Raw genomic sequence first — 24,448 nt, 5'->3', positions numbered from 1 at the left:
TAGGCTGCAAACCCTACACCACTTCAGACAAATGGTTATCCAACATCTTAAAAACTTCCAGTGTTGGAGCACTCATAATTTCTGGAGGCAGGTTGTTCCACTGATTAATTGTTCTAACTGTCAGGAAATTTCTCCTAGGTTGCTTCTCTCCTTGATTCTAAGTTGCTTCTCTTCTTGATTTATATCTCCTTGAATGTATAACAAATTATTAATGCTCCCATTAAAAACCAAGCATCCACCTCTTGGAAAATAGAATTCTTTAAAAAAAATTGGAGGCAACACAGGTAGTCTTTGGTTTATAACCATTCATTTAGTGACAAGAGCCTTGATGGGGCAGTGGTTAGAGTACTGCAAGCTACTTCTGCTGATTGCCAGCTTCCTGCAATTTGGCAGTTTGAATCTGACCAGGCTCAAGGTTGACACAGCTTTCCATCCTTCTGAAGTGAGTAAAATGAGGACCCAGATTGTTGGGGACAATATGTGACGCTGTAAACCGCTTAAAGAGGGCTGTAAAAGCACTATGAAGCAGTATATAAGTTTAAGTGCTATTGCAGCATTTCCATAGTCACCTGATCAAAATTCAGGGGCTTGACAACTGGTATGTACTTATGACGGCTTCACTGTCCTGGGGTTACGTGATCACCATTTCTAACCTTCCCAACCAGTTTCTGACAAGCAAAGTCCATGATGGGAGCCATTTCCTTATTGACTGCATGATTCATTTAACCAGTGCAGTGATTCACTTAACAACTGTGGCGAAAATAGCCGTAAAATGGGACAAAACTCACTTTACATCTGCCTCACTTAGCAACAGAAATGTTGGGCTCAGTTATGGTCGTAAGTCAAGGACAACCTTGACTTACCTCCAATTTGAAAACAACAACATGATTTCTCAGGATGTGGATGCTTGGTTTTCAATGGGAGTGTCAATAATTTTTTATACATTTAAAATGGTTTCTTGATGGTATCTGCCCTTTGTAGAACCCACTCCCTTAACCACCCCACCTCACAGAGTTGTTGTTGTTGTTGTTGTTGTGTAGAAAATAGGAGAAGGGGGGCTTATGTACAAATTAAATGCAGGACACAAATCAGGTAAGTTGCTAGCAGTGGTGGGATTCAGCCAGTTCGCACCACTTCGCGAGAACCGGTTGCTAATTTTCTGAGCAGTTAGTTGAACTGGTTGTTGGAAGAAATCATTAGGGCAGAGAACCGGTTGTTAAATTATTTGAATCCCACCACTGGTTGCTAGCTGAGAGACAGCAGGCCAACAGACATCTGAGGCTCATTTGGCCAGTAATCAGCTTAAAATACTTTCGATTATTCAAGTAACCAAAATATTTGCAGCTATTTTAAAAGCTCATGTTTTGTTCATCTAGGGCGGGGGTTGGCAACATTAAACACTCAAAGAACCACAAAGGTCCTAACCGGAAGCCCCCCCCCTTCAATTCTGGAGCCAACAGGAAGTCTGGTTTCCCCAACATAGAGTCTCCTCCTAGCGCAATGTCCTTTTTCCTCTACCTGTCCTAACTGAAAGCACTATCAATTGTGGAGCCAACCGCAAAACCCACCCCTTGCCATAGAGTCTCCTCCTGGCATGTCATGCTTTCCCCCACCTTACTGGAAGCTCCTCTCAAAATTGTGGTGCCAACAGGGATTGCTGACCCCTGATCTACTGAATGGGGGAATTTGGCTTGTCTCCTTTGACCTCAGTTGGATGAGAGTTGAGGGAGAATGTGAGTTGGCTTCACCACTGTTGGAACGGTGAGGAATGGATAAGACTTATTAGAATCATCACAATAATGTAACTGGCATTGATAGAAATAACAGAATAACAGAATTGGATGGGATCTTGGAGGTCTCCAAAGTCCAGTCGATCCCTGCTCAAGCAGGAGGCCTATACTCTTCCAGACAAGTGGCTGTCCAGTCTCTTAAAAGCCTCCTGTGATGGAGCACCCATTCTCGAGGCAAACAGATCTTTGAAATCTAAATTCCGCTTCTGCATCCTAATGGAAAAGTTCAACTCCAGTGTGCTGGGTGACAGGAATTGTTCCAGTGAGGTGCAGGAATGGAGAACTTTGGGATCAGAGAGCCACACTCTGCATCTTGCTAGAGGAGCTTGCTCTCCTCAAGGCATGGAAAGAAACTATTTGGTGGGCTGTAGTAATAGATCTTGGATCTTTGGAACCTGAGCTGTGTTTCCACAGATCAGAAGATCTTCAGTGAGCAGAAAATCCCAACTGCCAAGGATGAATTGGCAAGTTGCAAAAACACTTCAGGAACTACAGCAAACTATTTCTGCATAATTAACAAAACTACATGAACTGCTCCATCTATTCTAATTTTTACTTGATTCATTTCTTCTTTAGTATTCGGAGCAGTTACTAAATGAGTAATTCTTAAAAGTAATCTGATTTGTATTTGTAACGATGCACATTTAAAAAAAACTAAATAGTTTAGCGGAAAAGCTGAATCTCAGTCTTCTTGTCCATTTTACTTTGTAGAAATGGTACTTTTAAAACCTTGGCATTGTTTGTGCTCTTTAATATCACCTTTTTACTGTATCACAAATGAAATACATTGCATTTTACTGTGAGAAAACATGAAGCGAAATCCTGAAATTAAATCCTGGTTAGAATACAGTTTTTCTTTTAATCAGTTACCGTGTTTGAAGAAACTGAAGTGAGTCATTACTAGTTTAATGTTGATGCGTCATTATCTGCTTGTTAAAAATCTGCAGAAATTGTTGTGGAATAGTGTTGCCATGACTTCATAATATTTTCCTAAATATGCTTATTTTTATTTTGTCATTGCATAGCATTAGTGCTGGGAACAGGTTTTAGGATTAATTTTATTCTTGGTCCATGAGAAAGTGGTTTATTAATAGAAATGCTTTGACGTATCTGTTTGACAAATGTGTGTGTTTTTATCATTAATGTACAAGTAAATCAAAAAGCTTTAAATGATTTGTGCAATTATAATTTTAAATATGATATGATGGATTTTAAGATATGTTTAAATACATATAGGATTAAAACTCTCCCAATCTTTTGGATTCTTCCATTTATTTCCGTTTTCAACCATTTTGTTTGCAATTTTCAATTTTATCTTTGCCACTTCCAGCTTATTTAAATATTGGATTGAAAATATTGCTGGGATTTCTTCTTGGCCTTAATAGCATATTGGTGATTTTATTCGTCTCATATCACCTTCATCTTCTTTTGCAGTATTGTGGATGACTTCAGATCTTGCATATTTTTCCTTGGCATGACAAAGTAGTGAAATTCTCTGGATCTGCATCTTTCTTGGTCTACCTTTCCTTTACCATATCAAAGTGCTTCAGCAATGCAGAGAAGTTTGTAGCCTGATCTGTTAGCATATCACTTGGTGTACCTATCCTACTGAACAGCTTCAGTACAGTATTTCATTGGCAATGACTTTGCAATTAATATCTACAAGGCTGTCTTGTTCTATAACCAAAGATAAAGAATACAGGTAGTCCTCAACCTCTCTTTGGCCAGACTGGATTGAAACTGGAGTCAGAGGAGAGGAGCCCAGAGGCGTGGCTTCAGCTTCAACCCAGTCTCGAGGCCAATTGGCTGTGATAATACCATCTCTGCACCATCCTGCAAACTCACTCTGGAAAACTACGGAGAAATTTCCTGACAGCAAGAACAATTAATCAGTGGAACAACTTGCCTTCAGAAGTTGTGAATGCTCCATCACTGGAGGTTATTAAGAAGAGACTGGGATTCCCAAGTCCCTATATGATTCCAGACAAATTGGCAGCGAGTTGAAGTAGAAGACCTCCCAAGAAGTCCCTTCCAACTCTGTTATCTTGCAGAGGGAGACCACAACTTACAACAGTTCATTTAGTGACCATTTGAAGTTACTAAAAATGACTTATGACCATTTTTTAAACTTATGACTGTTGCAGCATCCCCATGATTGTGTGATCAAAATCCAGATGCTCCACTAGGACCAGGGGTTGGGAACCTTAAATACTCAAAGAGCCAAAAAGGTCCTAACCGGAAGCCCCTCATTCAATCCTGAAGCCGACTGGAAGTCCTGTTTCCCCACCATAGAGTCTCCTCCTAGCACAGTGTCCTTTTTCCTCTACCTGTCCTAACCAAAAGCCCTATCAATTGTGGAGCTGACCGGAAAACCCGCCCCTTGCCATAGAGTCTCCTCCTGGCGTGCCCTGCTCCCCCCCCCCAAAAAAAACCGGAAGCTCCTCTCAAAATGTGGTGCTGACTGGCGACAGGGAGCCACAGCAGAGGGATGAAAGAACCACATGCGGCTCCAGAGCCACAGGTTGCTGATCCCTGGATTAGACATAGCCAGTTCCTGCAACTGCTCATCAAATATTTTAGCCTCCAAACCCCTAAACATCTTTTTAGTCTTCTCTACACTCTAAAGTTTCAACCTTTTTTTTTGGTATCATGGTGATACTGTATAACTGGACACAATATTCCAAGTATGGTCTTATCAAGGCAATATATAGCAATATTATCACTTCATGTGATCTTGATATCATTCCTTTGTTGATTCAGTTGAGGATTGCTTTGGCTTTTTTGGCACCTGCAGCACCCTGTTGACTTATCTTAACTTAAGTGCTTGTCTGCTGAGACTCCCAGAACCCCCTCTTACGATTACTACTATTGAGCCAGATGTCCAGCCTAGTCTAAAGGTAAAGGTTCCCCTCGCACATATGTACTAGTCGTTCCCGACTCTAGGGGGTGGTGCTCATCTCCGTTTCAAAGCCGAAGAGCCAGCACTGTCCAAAGACATCTCCGTGGTCATGTGGCCGGCATGATTAAACGCCAAAGGTGCATGGAATGCTGTTACCTTCCCACCAAAGGTGGTTCCTATTTTTCTACTTGCATTTTTTACGTGCTTTCAACCTGCTAGGTTTGCAGAAGTTGGGATGAGTAATGGGAGCTCACTCCATTACGCGGCGCTAGGGATTCGAACCGCTGAACTGCCGACCTTTCTGATCAACAAGCTCAGCGTCTTAGCTACTGAGCCACTGCCTCCCTCTCAAATATGCTCAGATAATCAAAATAGAAATGCAATTCATGCCTATTATAGAGACCATTGTATAGCCTAAAAACAAGATTACTAAGGAGTATGTTCAGTATTGGACATAAATGGCAATAGTGTGAAGGTTGGAATGGGCAAGAAATGTCTGATGAATCTTAGCTATTGGGTTTTTAGATACAATCAACAAAAACTGTATTTCAAGGCAAGAATTAAGGGATGAAGAGTCAAAAAAAGTGATTGTTTATTTTGCAACTTCAAGATGAAGCTTTTTTTTCAAATCCTGCTGAAGCTCTGGAGTGATTAGTCAGCTTTATGTTAATTTGGAAGCTAAGTAGACATTTGTATGTATCAGCAGATCTCAGAGTGCAATTTTATGTCGTGGAAGGAACACGTATACATTGCAGCTCTTGATTCCTCTGCAGTTTTCTGAGACGTAATTGTTGTTTCAATTAGTCTCTCCCCATTTCTCAAGAATGACATTGTGGGAATGGATTCTTGGGGCAGAGTGTCACAGTTCATGTCCACCGACAAATATTCAAGAAAGCACCAGTTGTGCCCAGGCTTCGACGTAGTTTGTGCCATTCAGAGAGATCTAAGTGGCCCTATCTGAAAAAAAATTCACTTCTACCGTCGTCAGCTGCTATACTGTAAGATCTCATCAAGAGCTCTGCTGCTATTCTGATACAACATGACTTTGACCTTTGTTTCTCAGTTTTAACATTAAATGCATAAGGTAAAGGTTCCCCTCGCACATATGTGCTAGCCCCAGGATGGTGAACCTATGGCACGCGTGCCACAGGTGGCACGTGGAGCCATTTGTCTGGGCATGCGAGGCGTTGCCCTGTCAGCTGGCCAGTGACTTTAGCCTTTTTTTGAGGCCATTTTTTGCCCTCCCCAGGCTCCAGAGGCTTTATAGGAGCCTGGGTAGGGCAAAAACAGCCTCCCCCTCCCCCCCTCCCGGAGGCCATCCGGAGGCTTCAAGAACCAGGTTTGCTCGTAGGGTCATTTTTAGTCCTCCAGAGCCCTCAGAGAAGGCTCCGGAGGGCTTAAATCGTCCCTATCAGCAAACTAGAAGTCTGTTCCTGAACCTCCGGTTTGCACTTCTGGTTTTTTGCGCGCCGGAGGCTTCAGGGAACTCCTGAAGCCTCTGGAGGGCCTGCGGGGGGGCTGTTTTCACCCTCCCCCAGGCTGCTATAAAGCCTCTGGAGCCTGTGGAGGGCAAAAAAGCATGCAAAAAATGGGGGGGGGTGTTGCACCTGTTATGTGTGCATGTGGCTGGGGGGGTGTCACGCATAGCATTATGGGTGCAGCACGCCCGTGCACACCCCGCCTGCACTCCCCCCGCTTACGGCACGCGAACCAAAAAGGTTCGCCATCGCTGTGCTAGTCATTCTTGACACTAGGGGGCAGTGCTCATCTCTGTTTCAAAGCCAAAGAGCCAGCACTGTCAGAAGATGTTTCCGTGATCATGTGGCCGGCATGACTAAATGCCAAAGTCGCACGGAACGTTGTTACCTTCCCACCAAAGTGGTCCCTATTTTTCTACTTCCATTTTTACATGTTTTCGAACTGCTAGGGTGGCAGAAGTTGAGACAAGTAACGGGAGCTCACTCCGTTAGTGGCACTAGGGATTCGAACCACCGAACTGCCGACCTTTTTTTTTTATCAACAAGCTCAACATCTTAGCTACTGAGCCACTGTATCTCATATTAAATGTATAGTGGTCCTTAATATTTTATTGGTGTTAGCTGTCACCAGGATTTTTTAAGGCCATGTTTGGCAGAATAAAAGAGACAGCAAATTGTAAATTTTTTTATTAAAAAAAAGAAAGAGAGAAAATGTGTTTCTTATTAAACCATGTTTTGTTTTTTAATTTGCAGAATTTGAAGAACCAGGATTTACGGACCCTGCATTGAGACAAGGTGGCTTGAGATGTCTGGCTCCTATGAGGACTCTGTTGAGGTTTTTAGTGATAGCTTTTGGGAGGTAATTATAATTTTGTTTAAGTGTATCTGAAACAGAATGTTGACTGGTGGGTTGTCTAAAACATGATGAGCTCAAAATGTTTTCAGTGTTCTGAACTTGAAACAGGAACCCAGCTGCTGTTGTTGTTAGTTGCGAAGTTGTGTCCAACCTATTGCAACCCCATGGAAAACTTTCCTCCAGGTCTTCCTGTCCTCTACCATCCTCCGGAGTCCATTTAAGCTCATGCCTACTGCTTCAGTGACTCCACCCAGCCACCTCATTCTCTGTCATCACACTCTTCTCTTAGGTTTAGGTTTAGGTTTATTAGCATTTATAGGCCGCCCTTTTCCCTGAGGGGACTCAGGGCGGCTCACACAAAACCAGGAAGGGGGGAATGCAACATTAAGATAACAACATATAATAAAATAATAAACAACATACATTCATCATTCGGGCGGGGTAACGATCCTTATCCCCAGGCCTGACGGGCGAGCCAGTTCTTCAAGGCTATGCAGAAGGCTTGGACGGTGGAGAGGGTACGAATCTCCACGGGGAGCTCGTTCCAAAGGGTCGGGGCTACTGCTGAGAAGGCCCTCCTCCTTGTAGTTGCCAGCCGACACTGGCTGGCCGATGGAATGCGGAGGAGGCCTAGTCTATGGGATCTTATAGGTCGCAGGGAGGTAATTGGCAGAAGGCGGTCTCTCAAGTATCCAGATCCACTGCCATGTAGGGCTTTATGGGTGATTAATAGCACCTTGAAGCGCATCCGGAGATCGACAGGTAGCCAGCGCAGCTCGCGGAGGATAGGTGTTATGCGGGTGAATCGAGGTGCACCCGCAATCACTCGCGCGGCTGCGTTCTGCACTAGCTGAAGTCGCCGGATGCTCCTCAAGGGCAGCCCCATGTAGAGCACATTGCAGTATTCCAGCCTAGAGGTCACAAGGGCCCGAGTGACTGTTGTGAGAGCCTCCCGATTCAGGTAGGGTCGCAACTGGCGCACCAGGCGTACCTGGGCGAATGCCCCCCTGGTCACAGCCGTTAAGTGGTGGTCGAATGACAGCTGTGGATCCAGGAGGACTCCCAAGTTGCGGACCCTCTCTGAGGGGTGTAAAATTTGACCCCCCAGCCTGAGTGTTGGAATATTGGCCAAATCTTTGGGAGGAAAACACAACAGCCACTCGGTCTTTTCTGGGTTGAGCACAAGCTTGTTAACCCTCATCCAGTCCATGACGGCCTCAAGGCCCCGGCTCATCACGTCAACCGCTTCATTGATTTGGCACGGGGCGGACAGATACAATTGAGTATCGTCCGCATATTGATGGTATCTAATCCCGTGCCTGCGGATGATCTCTCCCAGCGGTTTCATGTAGATGTTAAATAGTAGGGGGGATAAGACCGAGCCCTGCGGCACCCCATAATTTAGGGGCCTAGGGGACGATCTCTGCCCTCCCACTAACACCGACTGCGACCTGTCCGAGAGGTAGGAGGAGAACCACCATAGCACGGTGCCTCCCACTCCCACCCCCCGCAGTCGTCGCAGAAGGATACCATGGTCGATGGTATCGAAAGCCGCTGAGAGGTCAAGGAGGACCAGGATGGAGGAATGTCCTTCATCTCTGGCTCTCCAAAGATCATCCATCAATGCGACCAAAGCGGTTTCTGTGCTGTAACCGGGTCTGAAGCCTGACTGGAAGGGGTCTAGATAGTTTGCTTCCTCCAAGGACCGTTGGAGCTGGAAGGCCACCACCTTCTCAACAACCTTCCCCAAGAAGGGAAGGTTGGAGACCGGGCGATAGCTGTTAAGAACAGCTGGATCCAAGGATGGTTTCTTCAGGAGGGGTCTCACCACCGCCGCTTTCAGTGCGGCGGGGAAGTTCCCCTCCCGAAGGGACGAGGTTACAACCGCCTGGATCCAGCCTCGTGTCACCTCACTGCAGTTAGTAACCAGCCATGAGGGACACGGATCCAGAACACAGGTGGAGGAACTTACAGCTCTCATGGCCTTGTCCACATCCCCGGGGGTAACGTCCTGAAACTCAACCCAGAGCTGTTCTACTTGGTCCCCCTGTGCCTCGGCTGGAACTGCAGGTGTGGAGTCCAAGTCCGACCGAAACCGAGCAATTTTGTCCGCTAAGAATTGGGCATATTCTTCAGCTCTGCCCTGCAGGGGTTCCCCCGCCTCCCTTTTGTTCAATAGGGAGCGGGTTATCCTGAACAGGGCGGCTGGACGGGACTCAGCGGATGCAACCAGGGTGGCTATGTGCGATCTTTTTGCTGCCCTAAGTGCTCTAGTATATTCCCTGGTGCAGGTGGTTACCATTGCTCGGTTCGATTCGGACTTATCGGACCTCCAACGGTGCTCTAGGCATCTCCTCCGGCGCTTCATCTCCCGGAGCTCCTCGGTGAACCAAGGAGGTCTCCGGGATCCGCCGCCTCGGAGGAGCCGCAGTGGCGCAATCCGGTCGAGGGCCTCCGACGCTGCCGAGTGCCACGCAGCAGCCAGAGTCTCCACCGGACTGTGGGCGAAAGTGTCAGGAATAACCCCAAGCTCTGTCTGGAACCTTGACGGCTCCATAAGACGCCTGGGGCGGAACCACCTGGTCGGTTCCTCCTCCCTACAGTGGGGGTTTGGCCTCCGGAAGTCGAGCCTCAGTAGGCAATGGTCTGACCACGACAGGGGTATGATGTCGCTCCCCCTCAGACCAAGATCATAAATCCACTGCTCCGAGAGAAATACAAGGTCAAGCATGTGTCCCGCTGAGTGGGTTGGGCCTCGAATTACTTGGGTCAAGCCCATGGCTGTCATGGAAGCCATGAACTCCTGCGCCCCATCAGAGTTTTCACCGAGCGACGGCAAATTAAAGTCCCCCAGGACCATCAACCTAGGGAACTCAACTGCCAGCTCGGCTACCGACTCGAGGAGCGAGGGGAGGGCTGCTGCAACGCTGTTGGGAGGCAGGTACGTTAGCAGCAAACCCACTTGACCCTTGAGGTCCAACTTTAACAGCAAAGACTCACACCCGACAATCTCCGGAGCAGGGACCCTACGAGGAACTAACGACTCCCGGATAACGGCGGCCACACCCCCACCCCTTCCCTGGGCTCTCGGCTGATGCAGCACCTGAAATCCTTCTGGGCACAGCTCTACAAGGGGGACTCCTCCCTCTGGGCCCAGCCAGGTTTCAGTAATACATGCCAGGTCTGCCCTCTCGTCTGAAATTAAGTCCCGGACGAGAGGAGCTTTATGAACAACAGACCTGGCATTTAGCGACAACAGCCTGAGACCAGGGTCCTGACTACTTACGCCATCTGGTCTTGGAGTGGGACTCCCAGGGCCGGAAGGAGGGATCTCTGTAATGTAGCGAACCCTCCTTCCCCGGTAATGGCCTGCCCTGAAGTCCCCGCCGTATCTGCCCCTCCCTGTTACGACCGCAATACCCCGACCCTCTCCCGTGTCTCTGGTCCCCTCAACCACCCCCGTAGCCCCCGCAACTCCCGGCAGGTCCTCCGAATCACACATACTCATACACTCCCCCAAACAGTCCCCACGTAATAGTTAAAAACACAAAATTTACAACAATATAATCATAAAAGTGGGACATTCATTCATCTCATACGTACCTCATGCATAGCCCGTACAAAGAAAGAAGAAAAAGATGAAAGAAAAGAAGGAATGAGAGCTAAAATAGTTGCGCAATTGATTGAAAAATTTTTTTTAAAGTGCGAGTTCAGTTTGTTGCCCTCAGTCTTTCCCAGCATTAGGCTCTTCTCCAGTGAGTCCTTCCTTCTCATTAGTTTGCCAAAGTACTTGAGTTTCATCTTCAGGATCTGGCCTTCTAAAGAGCGGTCAGGGTTGATCTCCTCTAGGACTGACCGGTTTAATTGCCTTGCAGTCCAAGGGACTCTTTAAATTTATCAAAAAGGAGTCTTTAAGATAAATTTCATGATGGGTATGCTTCTTATCAGAAATGAGATTAAAAAAATAACTGTTGCTAAAGATAGTTTCTGACTTATGACTAATCATTTAATGATTGATTGAAATTACAACTACTTCAAAAAGAGAGTTTTACAGCTCAAGTAGAATTGGGCTGAGAGTGACGGGGCCAAAGTCACTCAGCCAGCTTTTCCTCACTGGCTTTCATGCCTAAGGCAGGATGAGTCAAAGTGGTGCAGTGGTTAGAGTGCAGAACTGTAGGCTCCTTCTGCTGACTGCTGGCTGGCTCCAATTTGGCAGTTCAAATCTCACCAGGCTCAAGGTTGACTCAGCCTTCTGTCCTTCTGAGGTAAAATGAGGATCCAGATTGTTGGGGACAATATGCTGACTCTGTAAACCATTTAGAGAGGGCTGTGTAGTTATATATAAGTCTAAGAGCCGAGGTGGCGCACTTCACTTCAGGCCACTTCAGCTGACTGCTATCTGCAGTTCAGCGGTTCTAATCTCACCGGCTCAAGGTTGACTCAGCCTTCCATCCTTCCGAGGTGGGTGAAATGAGGACCCAGACGGTGGGGGCAATATGCTGACTCTGTAAACCGTTTAGAGAGGGCTGAAAGCCCTATGAAACAGTATATAAGTCTAACTGCTATTGCTATTGCTAAGTACTATTGCTATTCTCCTGGGTTTCTGGCCAGATGCCTTAACCTGACTAACATTGGATAGCATTTTAGATCAGAAATGGGCTTTATTTGACTGCAGCCAAAGCAGGTATTCAGATAATCAGAAACTGGTAATCAAGCTTACAAGTTTAGTTTTTTTACTGGAGGTTCAGTAATGTATGTTAAAGAAAACGCAGGCAATTTGATTCCATCTTACATGTGTTCAGTCGGTTCTCACCAAATTGGAAACTAGTTTTGACGTTGCAAGCTGCATTTGTAAATGTTTTATCCTTTTGACAGGTTGGAAATTACAAGCGGACAGTGAGGCGCATCGATGATGGATACAGACTTTGTGGTGATCTTATGAACTGTATTCATGAGCGTGCAAGAATAGAGAAGGTTTACGCTCAACAGTTAACCGAATGGGCAAAAAGATGGAGGCAACTTGTAGATAAAGGTAAACATGATCATACTTATGCATACGTTTTGGACTTCCAGGCCTGTTTTATCAAACTGGGGGTATTTTAAATTTTAAAACAGTTTGTTTCCACTTTGGAACATTTCCAGAAAGGTTGAAAGACCACAAGAACACTTCCTTCTTAGATCAAAATGTCTAAATTTATGTTTTACAGACAAAGAAATAAAGGGAGGCTAATATAGATCTATTTCAAGCTATTTAGCTCTCATCAGCCAGCCATACCCTTCTGGGATTTGAACCCAGGCTATTTGCATATTAGATAGATGTATTAACCTCTAAGCCACAGGCTCTCCTTCCTTTGTTAGCTATACCAGGGGAAATACTTTTTGTCAGGACAACCTGGTATTATGGGATGGAGCTTACTGCTTCCGTGGATGATTTTTGTCTTGTTCCAATCAAACTGCTGCTGTTTTGTGTCAGTGTGGGTAGAGATTGAAGATTTGGGATGGTGGCATTTGACTGCCAGGCAGTGTTTGTGGATCCCGGTTTTTAGTTGACGTGATATATTTGTCCCACGTAGAATTGGTTGCAATGATTACAGTTGCTTTTGAGGATTAGATTGTTTCTTTCATCCTTCTGTATCCTGTCTTTGGTTTTGGATAATTCCTGGTGGAGTGTGGCTGACTCTCTAGTGCAGTGATGGCACTGAGGGCCGGAAAGGGAGCGCATACACATGTCGTGGCTGCGACCAGGAAGAGGAGTTGCCCAGGGGCCATGTGCACGCGAGAAAATGAACTACCAGTTTCCGGCATGCACATGTGCACCAACCAGCTAGTCTTCCGTTTACTGGCGTGCATGCATGCGTGACAATCAGCTGGCCAGTGCACATGCTCACATGGGAAAATGGAAGATCAGCTCTTCCAGTTTCCAGAACTGCCACATGCACGATGGCCAGCTGATCGTCACACGCACATGTACGCCAGAAACCCGGAAGCAGAACGGGTGATGCCACACGTGCCAGTCAACATGCTTCACGTGCCACTTTGGGCACGTGTGCCATAGGTTAGCCACCACAGATCTAATGTTTTGCTTCTAGTATATCTGTGGCTTGTTCAACAAATCATAGTTAACATGTTCTGTGAACTGAACTACGTTTTGGTGTTGGGCCACCTTCTGTCTAGTAAGTTCTCTATCTCTGTGAGATAGTCACCTTCAGCATATTGAGACTTCCATATTTTGCTGTCTGATCTAGCTCAGAATTTTATGATAAGCATAGTACTGTCGCAATACGTCATCAGCCCAGTACATTGAGAAGACAAACTGGTCTTCTGAATCCTGCGTATGGTCATAATCTTCCTGGTTCACCAATCAATGCAAACAAAGCAGGTTACATATGGAAGCCAGAAAGAAATGGATTCAGATAAAGTTTCATCTAAGATACCTAAATTTGCAGAGCAATATCTCACTTTGAGATTAGGATATTTACAATTGGTCATAGTCTTTATATAATCTTTATGTAAAGGTAAAGGTTTCCCTCGCACAGATGTGCTAGTCGTTCCCAACTCTAGGGGGCGGTGCTCATCTCCGTTTCAAAGCTGAAGAGCCAGCGCTGTCCAAAGATATCTCTGTGGTCATGTGGCCGGCATGACTAAACGCTGAAGGCGCATGGAACGCTGTTACTTTCCCAGCAAAGGTGGTTCCTATTTTTCTACTTGCATTTTTACGTGCTTTCGAACTGCTAGGTTGGCAGAAGCTGGGACAAGTAATGGGAGCTCACTCCGTTACACGGCGCTAGGGATTCGAACCGCCGAACTGCCGACCTTTCTGATCGACAAGCTCAGCATCTTAGCCACTAAGCCACTGCGTCCCTTTTTATCTTTATATAATCATGATATAATCATTATATAATGGTGCACATTGTGGCACTACTTCCTCACCCTGCTTCTGTCAAAAGAACAAAACCCTTAAATCATTTGGCCATTCCCTTTCCTGTCCAACCTGAGGTAATTTGAGGATAGTAAAAACAGTAACATGTTTTTCTAGTGTGTGTGTGTATTTGTGTGTGTGTGTGTGTATTTTGCAGATAGATCATTTTTTCCATTCCACTCAGGGCCACAGTATGGGACCGTTGAAAGAGCTTGGCATGCATTTATGTCTGAAGCGGAAAAAGTAAGCGAATTACACCTAGAAGTAAAAAGTGCTCTAATGAACGAGGATTTCGAAAAGATTAAGAACTGGCAGAAGGACTCCTTTCACAAGCAAATGATAGGTGGATTTAAGGAAACTAAGGAAGCGGAAGACGGGTTTAGGAAGGCTCAGAAACCATGGGCTAAAAAATTAAAAGAGGTGAGTAATCTAAAACTGCGTTTCCCCGTCACCTTAACCGTATCCTTGTTTTTCTGCTTTTTGGGTGGCCTGGGCTGCCTCCAAGTATGGTTTGTTTGCTTTCTACTCAAACAAGCGGGGCTGAACTGATTCCAGTGTAGAAGCTGTTGGTCTGCTTTTGGACAGGAACTATTTATTTAAAAAAATAGCGAAACATCTTCTTCCTCAAAAGAAACCAGTCCAGTTGCCTTTTGAAGAAAAACAAAAAGTACCTTTGAGAGCTGGATGTCTGAGAATCCCCTCAGACAAAATATGGCATCTTACCATACAACATACTAATAAAATCAGGATTAATACCTTGTTTCCCCGAAAATAAGACCTCCCCGGACAATAAGCCCAATTGGGCTTTTGAGCGCATGCGCTAAAATAAGCCCTCCCCCAAAATAAGCCCGCCTCTAAAATATTTAAACACATGCGCAGCCGGTCCCCGCCATTTCCTGGAGTGGGGACATGCTCCACGCACCCCGCGTGCACCTGCCATCCACGCGGAACGGCCTCATGGAGAGGCCACTCCTGCAAACTCTAGCTACTGTGCCCCTTTTCTTAGTGGCGGCTGCAAAAAGAGTAGCAGGCCCAGGGAGTAGCAGGCCCAGGGACGCTAGGGCTGGCAAGAGTGTGCCAGAAACAGAGACAGAACTTCTGGCCCTCTCTGGATCTGCTGATCTGCAGGTTGCAGGCCGAGGTTAAGGGCCTCCTGCACCTCAAAAATAATAAGACCTCCCCGAAAATAAGGCCAAGCACTTATTTGGGCGGGAGGGGGGCGGGGGAAAACACATTAAACCAAGGAAGCTTTGAATTTATATGTTAATATAAAGTCAGTAACACTACTTAGTTATTCTATAGAAATTTTTCCTCTACAGCAGGGGTGTCAAATGGCCCACGGGGTGCTTAGATCTGGCCTGTGGGGCCACCCTGGAAACAGTAAAGGACCCAGCTTGCAGTGCTTCTGCCAGTGAAAACAGAGCTCAGGAGAGCCGTCCCAAGCTCCGTTTTCACTGGCAGAGGGTTTCAAGAGGCCATCCCAGCCGAAAACAGAGCTTGGGAACCCATTTTCTCTGGCAGCGCATTCGGGCTGCCAAAGGCCCCCTCGACACAAGTGATGTCAAGGTGACCCACCTCAGCCCCCTGAGGTCAAACACAACCCTGATGCATCCCTCAATGAAATTGAGTTTTACACCCCTGCTCCACAGAGTCTTCTTTAAGATAACAGTATAGCAAATCTGGAGCGATGGGGTGATGGTCTTGCACAGGTTGCCTGAAAAGCTTTGCTCTTGCGTGAGAAGAAGTGATCCGAGTCAGACAGAGATTCTGTGACTTCTAAATTTCCTCATCATCAGCATCATTTTCTCGAGGCTATGACTTTATGATCCACACATTCTAAAACACTGTAATTGTTTTCAAAATACTTTTCCTATTAATTGTAATAATATTCATCTTCAAGCTTGCTATGGGTGGGTAGGGGGTGGTGGGGGGAATTGTGATTTTACATTTGTTAAAAGGCATCTTCCATAGGTGGAAGCTTCTAAGAAGGCACATCATACAGCGTGCAAGGAAGAAAAAGTTGCCGTCTCCAGAGAGGCTAATAGCAAAGCGGACCCAGCGCTGAATCCAGAACAACTGAAAAAATTGCAAGACAAAATTGATAAAAGCAAACAGGATGTGCTTAAGGTAAATCGTATGAATTCTTGAAAACATCACAATCTTTGTGTCAGCATTCCAAGTATCATGCAGAATTAAATCAGAGTCCAAGGCAAAAACTATCCTTAAAGTTCCAATTTAATAAGACAGACACGTTGGCAACCGTCTGTGGAATCCCAATTCTGGAAGTTACATCGGATTCCCACCCAGTTGAAAGTTCATGATCTTGTCCCCACACCCACAAATCCATCACATGATCCAATCTTCTTCCACACTGGCATCTCCACCCAGTTGGGTCCAGTCAGGTGCAGAGGGGCGGAGACAAAAGATGACCTTGGACTTCTAGAAAAGAATGACCACAACACATTCCACACATTCTACTCCTTTCTATTCCCCCCTCCCAACTACTATGAGCCAAGGTGGCGCAGTGGTTAAATGCAGCACTGCAGGCTACTGCTAGATCAGCAGTTCAGCGGTTCAAATCTCACCGGCTCAGGGTTGACTCAGCCTTCCATCCTTCCGAGGTGGGTAAAATGAGGACCCAGATTGTTGGGGGCAATATGCTGACTCTCTGTAAACCGCTTAGAGAGGGCTGAAAGCCCTATGAAGCGGTATATAAGTCTACTGCTATTGCTACTACACTAATGAAACAGCATAATGAAATAAGAGAAAGTGTGGCAGGCCAAACATCCTAAAAGGATATAACTGCAGGCCTGATACTTTGCTTCTAATGAGAACTGTATGTTACTTCTGTCATGCTGAATCTGTAAGCCTTTTATAGTAAATGTGCCTCACCTTTGATTCATAAATAAAGATGTGAATGAATCCCAGGGAAAGAAAAAGGACCGTATTTTATTTATCTTAATGCTGTTGCATGTTCGGTTACCGTATATTTGATGGGTGTTTGCACAGTCATGTGAGAAGAGAGAGAGAGAAAACGGGAACAGTAGATGATTTAAACTGAAGGGTATGAAGCATTAATTGTTGCAAACAGAATGCAAACTTGTTACAATTTGAAGATGCAGTGAAGTGTTATATACAGGTAGTCCTCGGCTTACAATCACAGTTTAGCCCCAAAATTTTGTTGCTAAGTGAAATATTTGTTGTGAATTATTGCCCCCTATTTTACGAACTTTCTTGCCACATTTGTTAAGTGAGTCACTGATCTTCCTCTGGGTCTGTGAAGGCAGGCAGCTCAACCATCTCTCCCAATGCCTGAGGAGCCTGTACAGTGGTGGGTTTCAAAAAATTTTGGAACCTACTCTGAGGGTGTGCCTCCTTTGTGGGAGTGGCTTGCTGGCCATGTGACCTGGTGGGAGTGGCTTGCCGGCCATGTATTTTCTTTCTCTCTCTCTCTCTCTCTCTCTCTCTCTCTCTCTCTCTCTCTCTCTCTCTCTCTTTCCTTCCTTTGTCTCTGTCCCTTTTTTCTTTTTTTCTTTCATCTCTCTCTCACTCTTTTTCTTTTTTCCTTCCTTCCTTCCTTCCTTCCTTCCTTCCTTCCTTCCTTCCTTTCTCTTTCTTTCTCTCTCTCTGTGTCAGTCTGTGTGTGTGTGTGTGTGTGTGTGTGTGTGTGTGTGTGTGTGGCAGTGGTGGGTTTCAAAATTTTTGGGAACCTCTTCTGTAGGTGTGGCCTGCTTTCCGGGTCCACTGGTGGAACCTCTTCTAACCGGTTCGGTAGATTTGACGAACCGGTTCTACCGAATAGGTGCAAACTGGTAGGAACCCACCTCTGAGCCTGAGACAGCATCGTCCTCAGCCCCTGGCCTCTCTAAACATGTCAAGAGAAATGTGCCATCCCTGTTGGATGGTCCTGGTTCAACTCCTCCTCCTCCTCCGAACCAGGCTCCGGTGGAATCCTGACAACATCCTCCCATACTCCACGGCAGCCACCTGCCAGCTACTCTCGCACCAAAGCAACCACTTGTGCAGCCTCCTGCACTTTGCATTATTTCCTCCCTGCCCACTTACACCACGTTGTCCCCCCCTCACCCATTTGCAGGGTGCCCCGGCACCCCTTTTCCTTCCCGCTTTCCCTAGCACTCACCTAACTGTTATCCTGCCTGTGAGCCACACAGGACTAGCAACTTCCTGCTGACTTCCCCATTGACTTTGCTTGTTGGAAGCCACTCACCCGTCATGGTCATGTGAGATCCTAACGACCTGCAATCCTCGTTTAATAACAGCAATAGGAATGGCCAGGATTGCCGTTGCTAAGTGATGCAGTTCTGTGATGTCGCCCTTTGCGACCGCGTAGCTTAAGTGATGGAAATTCCAGTCCCAACTGCTGCTGCTGTTAAGTGAGGACTACCTGTATTTGGATCTGTCATCTCCCAACGGCCGATAAGATCCCACAGGGTGGGCCTCCTTTGGATGCTGTCAGCCGGACAATGTCGGCTGGCGGGCCCCCAGAGGAGAGCCTTCTCTGTGGCTGCTCCGACCCTGTGGAACCAGCTACCCCAGAGGTCTGGACCTTATCCACCCTCATGGCCTTCAGAAAAGCTGTTAAAACCTGGTGTTCCGGCAGGCCCGGGGCTGTTGACCTTATTGTTAAGGTCCAGCCCCGATCAGAAATGTATGCGTGTTGGGAATTTTAAATTATTCTTTTATTTTGCTTTTCTTTTTTCTTTCTTTTTTCTTTCTTTGTAAGCCGCCCAGAGTCCTCCGGGATTGGGCGGCCTATAAATTTAACAAACAAACAAATAAACAAACAAATAAATAAATTTAACAAATAAATCTCAAATACAGGTCCTTCTTTATTTCCAAAATGACTTCAAATGGTCCCCCTCTAAAGGAAAGTTTCAGTAAGAGAGAGAGAAAGAGAGCAGCATGATTTGAATAACGAAAATACCGTTGTCTAATTGTGTAGCCATTGGAAAATTATATATTTCATATTGATAACTTGATACACTTAACTTTTAAAGACGAAAGAAAAGTATGAAAAGTCTCTTAAAGAGCTGGACAGTGCCACCCCTCAGTATATGGAAAACATGGAGCAGGTATTTGAACAGTGCCAGCAGTTTGAGGAAAAACGCCTGTGTTTCTTCCGGGAAGTGTTGCTAGAAGTTCAGAAACATCTTGACTTGTCTACTGTTCCAAGGTAAGAATTAAGGGGGAGGATGCTGCATGATAGAAATAGCATTCTTTTTAAAAATGGTTTTGAAGCACCTGTTTTGTTTTTCCTCCCAAAATGCAGCTGCACATTTACAATACTTTGTCAAGAATGCACTGTAGATTTGGTACCTGCTGTGCTTCTGGCAGCACTTTGTTTTTAAAGCCCCAAAGTGTAGTTTTGCTGGATCACCTACCCTGCTCTATCAAACTGCCTGGCTTCTAAAATGAGATCAGGGGCTGTTGTGGCCCGACAGTGAGGAGGTTAGGGAGGAACATGGGCCAGTCCTGGAGTCTGGGGAAGGCTCTGATGAGGGCTCTGTGTCAGAGGCAGAGATGTCGCCAGGGCCATCTGACAGTTATCAGCTGCCTTCAGAGTCAGACATCAGTGAGGCAGACGAACAGCTAGAGCCTGTTCCCAGTGTGCGAATGCTCAGATTTGCCAGACGAAGGGAACAGCTGAAGAACAGGGGTCGACTTGGGAGTAAGGCCACAGGTGGATGGTGAATGGCCCCTCCCAGAGGAAATAAAAGAGGAGCGAAAGGAGTTTGCAGGAGACAATTAGTTCGCTTAATTGGTTCGTGACTCTCTTGAGACTCCTTGCCAAGTTCTGAAGAGATTGGTCAGGCAGCTCTCCAAGCCAGATAAGGTCTGTGACCGAAAAATCTTCCCTTGAAAGACTTTGCTGGATGTGAATGAGCAGAATTCCCAGTAAATTAATAAAAGGGGGTTTTGTTGGGACAAGGAGTTTGTTTCATGCTCTTGGGAAGCCTGGATCAGAACAGGAGCCCTGCTTAGGCACCCATTGAGAAAATCCATGTGCTGGCAGTCCCAGAGTGGGCCTTTGGTAAGACTGCCTGCTGGCTTTATTTCAATGGATCATGAAAACTTAAAGGGAATTTTAAACGCCTAATTCTAGAGCTGCTATATATTAGTAATAAAATATTTGCACTGCTTGTGCAAATGGTACTGCTTACCATTTTACTTTGTAAACATATCAAAATCAATATAAACATATTTTAAAAACTACATTGCTGTACTTAACTTTGTAAGAAAATACTTATAAGACTAAGTAACTTAGCAGTCAGTTCTAATCTTTATTAAAACCTATTGTTTTTTTAAATTTTTTTTAAAAAGTAATCTGTAAGATTACCAATGCGTTAATGATTAGAACTGTCATCTGTTCTAAAGAAATAATGGCTTAAGTTTGTATAAATTTGCTAATTTATAGTCATTCTCCTGAAGAGAGGTAAAAGGTTAAAACAAATATGCAAAAGAAAAACTGAAAAAGCTTTTCCTTGGTCTCGGTAAAAAGAATCTGAAAATGATCAATTACTCTAACTTTCACATAGCAGAGAGCAAAACTCAAATCATGTGAAACATGGATTAGTCCAGCATGTCACAAAATGGAATTCTTTATGTTCATACATTGTAAGGCTGTGATGGAGAGCCTATGACACGCGTGCTCAAAATGCACACTAAGCCATGTCGCCTGGCACGCACAGCCTTGCCTGTTTGTCTTCCAGGTTTCTGGCACACATGTGATGATCAGCTGACCTTTGTGTGCGTGGCAGTGCCAAAAACCGGCCTGGGCATGCGTGCCAGCCAGCTGATCATCAGGTGTGCATGCATGCTAGAACCCGGGAGTTTGGCTTCTCCAGAGCGTGGTCCTGATGATCAGGCATGCGCATACTCGCGCAATATTTCCACAGACCTTCTCGGTACTCGGTGCCGAAAAGTTTTGCCATCATTGTTGTAATGCATACTGGTATATAACAGGTATATATCTTTAGCAATGCATAGACAATTGAGTTTTGAGAATAGCAATAGCAATAGCAGTTAGAATTATATACCACTTCATAGGGCTTTCAGCCCTCTCTAAGCGGTTTACAGAGTCAGCATATTGCCCCCAACAACAATCCGGGTCCTCATTTTACCCACCTCGGAAGGATGGAAGGCTGAGTCAACCCTGAGCCGGTGAGATTTGAACAGCCAAACTCCCGAACTAGCAGTCAGCTGAAGTAGCCTGCAGTACTGCACTCTAACCACTGCGCCACCTCGGCTCAGAATCAGGGGTAGTGTGTTCTATATATCTAATTTCCGTGAATGTCATTGTGACATCTGCTTTAAAGAAGTTCTGTTTAACTTTTTATTTTGAATGTGAAAGATCAATTGAGGTCACAAAAGTAACTGAAAGACAAGAATTGAAAAAGGGCTGCTGAACCAGATTCCCTTAGGTTAACTCTCTTGTCAGTGGCTGTATAAATTTGCATAATTCTATTGTCAATACTTATGAATGACCTGTGTAAACTTTGGTAAAACTTTAAAATTGTAATTTTGCTACATAAATTGAACCAAAATAATGTACTTTTTTCTGATGCTTCCAACAACATTTTAATTAGATGTATTTTATTTTTGGCTTGGCATGTTGGTTCAATTTTTCTTTTCATATAAATTGAAGTTATCTGGTATTAGGGGAAAAAAAATAGAGAGATTTCCTCATTCGTAGATATTCATATGAAAATTCTCAAATGATCCTTAGGCAAAGTAAGGATTGCCCTGTTCTTCTAATTGGAGATTTGTAATGATTTGTAAAAATGTTCTTCTTGCAGCTATAAAAATATTTATCGTGACATGGAGCAGAGCATTAAAGCAGCGGATGCGGTTGAAGATCTAAGGTGGTTCAGGGCTAACCATGGACCTGGCATGTCTATGAACTGGCCCCAGTTTGAGGTAAAGGTTTTACTTAGTTTGTGGTCCTTCTTGCAATTGCTTGAAGCTTCTCTTGTAAAGCTTATAAGAGAAGAAATATATTCTTTTGGTTCTTAGAAGAATAGCATAGATATGCCTAATTGTTCTGTCCCCCTCCTCCGTCCAGTAACGAATGCCGAGACGAGCTTAACTGGAATGTACTTTAATTAGCAAAACAACAAAACCTCGGTGGCTGAAAGCCAAGCATAACAAACAGATAAGGACCTTGGCAGCAACTCAGACAAACTCAGTCAGCAATAAACACAGATAAGACTTGGCAGCAATCCAGCCTGCCAAGCTCACAGAACTGTCCTCCGACATTCAATTCCTGCGTTGATTTCTACAAAGAGGGCCGTGTGGACAAGTAGCTTTTATAGTCTGGAGAGGAGCCTAATGACCACCAGCTGAGTACAATCACCTCCTGTAATTGCGTAATTGTTCCTGACGCCTAGTAGCTCTTCGATGGCGTGCATCCAGGAACAACTCACTGCTGGCTTCTGGCTCACTCTCCCTTGTCTCCTCCCCACTGGTCCAAGGCTCAGGCGCCACCTGGTGGCCAACCAATCTCTCTGCGCCCTGCTCGGAGTCGGAACCCTGTCCAGGGTCCTCCACCTCCTCCAGAGCCGACTCATAGGGCCCCGCGCTGTCGGAATCTGGTGGCAGCTCCAACGGCTCCTGCTGGGCCACAACACCTAACTTTAGGGAGAATAACCCAAAGGTGCTTTTTTTTCAAGAGGCAACTGGATTTTCTGTTTTTTCTTCGAAGATGTTTCGCTTCTTATTCAAGAAGCTTCTTCAGCTCCGAGAAGCTCCTTGGATGAGAAGAGAAACGTCTTCAAAGAAAAAAAACAGAAAATCCAGTTGCCTCTTGGAAAAAAAAAAGCACCTTTGGGCTGTCCTGGAGGACTAAAAATCTCCATAGACATGATGGGAGAACACATATCTTCCCCAGTACCACAAATCTAGGAAGCAAACTAGGGAGACGGCTTTTAATTAAAGTGTTGGTAAATGTACTTTGATTGAACTTGAAAATATAAGCAGCATTCATCCTGGTTAATTCTAGAATGGGAGACTTTTATGAAACTTCATGGTATAGGTTTGGAAATAAAAAAAATGGTTCCACCACAAAACCGCGGTAGACTAAAGCGCGCTCGACGAAAGCGCGTACGTGACGTCATCACAGCGCGACGAAAACATCGCGCTGTGAGCGGTAAATTTAAAATTAAAGCGAAAACCTTACCCTAACCCCCCCAAACTTAACCCTAAACCTAACCCTTAATCTAACCCTAAACCTAACCCTAAACCTAACCCTTAACCTAACCCTAAACCTAACGCTAACCCTTAACCTAACCCTAAACCTAATCCTAACGCGTAACATAACCCTAAACCTAACCCTAACCCTTAACCTAACCCTAACCCTAAACGTAACCCTTACCTTTATGTGAATCGGCTTGCTTTAATTTTATTTTAATTTAAATTTAATTTATTTTTAATTTTTTTCGTCGCGCTGCTGATGACGTCACGTACGCGCTTTCGTCGGGCGCGCTTTAGTGGACCGTGGTTTTGATGGGTCACGCAAAAAAATATCACGCCAGGCGGTAGTGGAGTCAGAATCATAGAATAGAATCATAGAATCAAAGATGATTGCTGTGAGCAGCGCAATCCCATGGTGTTGCATTTTATGACAGTGTTGCTTAGTGACAGCGATACCTGTTCCTATTGGCATCATAAGCAGAGGACTACATACCTATACTAGATACAATGACAGTAAGCTGGCCAGATTCTTTTTGGAATGGAGTGGCCTCAACAAATCTAAAATACATAAATGCATAGGACAAAATTTAGCCTTGAAGTTCCCTGGATTCAAAGTTAATATGAATGATACTTTACACGTATTATTTTATATAGTACTAGCTGATAACAAGGCGTTGCTTGGACCAAACATAATTTCTAATGTTGGATTTTTCCCCTTACCAGAGGGAGTTCCCTTGTGGAGTACCGTGAAGCTGTTACCTTGGCAACTTCACTGCGCTGTACAGTAGAAGCCAGTACGGCAATACGGCAAAACAGGCTGTATCTTAACAGAACACACACCCCGAGGGGTGATAGGGGCGTCTTACCCCCCCAGTATTTTTCCCTAGAGAGTAAGTCATCTGTGTACCAATTATGCTGGAACACACAAACACACACACAGCCATTTAAATATATATATATATAATTTGGATTTTGGATTTTATTAGTATTTATAGGCCGCCCTTTTCCCTGAGGGGACTCAGGGCGGCTTACATAAAATAAGGAAGGGAGGGTACAGACAATAGACGCAAACAATACATAAAAGTAAAATAGTAAGCAACATTCATTCATCATTCGGGTGGGGACAGATTATCTTTATCCCCAGGCCTGACGGGCTAGCCAGGTCTTAAGGGCTGCGCGGAAGGTCTGGACGGTGGTGAGGGTACGAATCTCCACGGGGAGATCGTTCCAAAGGGTCGGAGCTACTACTGAAAAGGCTCTCCTCCGTGTGGTTGCCAGTCGGCACTGACTGGCAGA

The 24,448-nt window shown here is 45.2% G+C and overlaps 1 protein-coding gene across 2 annotated transcripts in view; it reads left to right on the top strand.

Annotated features, from left to right (window-relative positions):
- Positions 1-24,448, top strand: part of PACSIN2 (protein kinase C and casein kinase substrate in neurons 2) — a 53,121-nt gene that overhangs the window by 14,470 nt on the left and 14,203 nt on the right. For both annotated transcript variants that reach the window (XM_087722194.1, XM_087722193.1), the window contains exons 2-7: positions 6,921-7,026; positions 11,899-12,055; positions 14,127-14,362; positions 15,914-16,069; positions 18,961-19,136; positions 21,760-21,880. In XM_087722194.1, coding sequence (XP_087578320.1) covers positions 6,973-7,026; positions 11,899-12,055; positions 14,127-14,362; positions 15,914-16,069; positions 18,961-19,136; positions 21,760-21,880 — 900 coding nt within the window. In that variant the 5' untranslated portion in view covers positions 6,921-6,972. The remainder of the gene's footprint in view (positions 1-6,920; positions 7,027-11,898; positions 12,056-14,126; positions 14,363-15,913; positions 16,070-18,960; positions 19,137-21,759; positions 21,881-24,448) is intronic.

Source organism: Thamnophis sirtalis, unplaced genomic scaffold, assembly GCF_051295495.1.
Source record: "Thamnophis sirtalis isolate CommonGarterSnake01/CBP01778 unplaced genomic scaffold, rThaSir2_p1.2 scaffold_9, whole genome shotgun sequence".
NCBI lineage: Eukaryota > Metazoa > Chordata > Lepidosauria > Squamata > Natricidae > Thamnophis > Thamnophis sirtalis.
The sequence above is the reverse complement of the archived record's forward strand: the minus strand, read 5'-3'. Positions and strand labels throughout refer to the sequence as shown.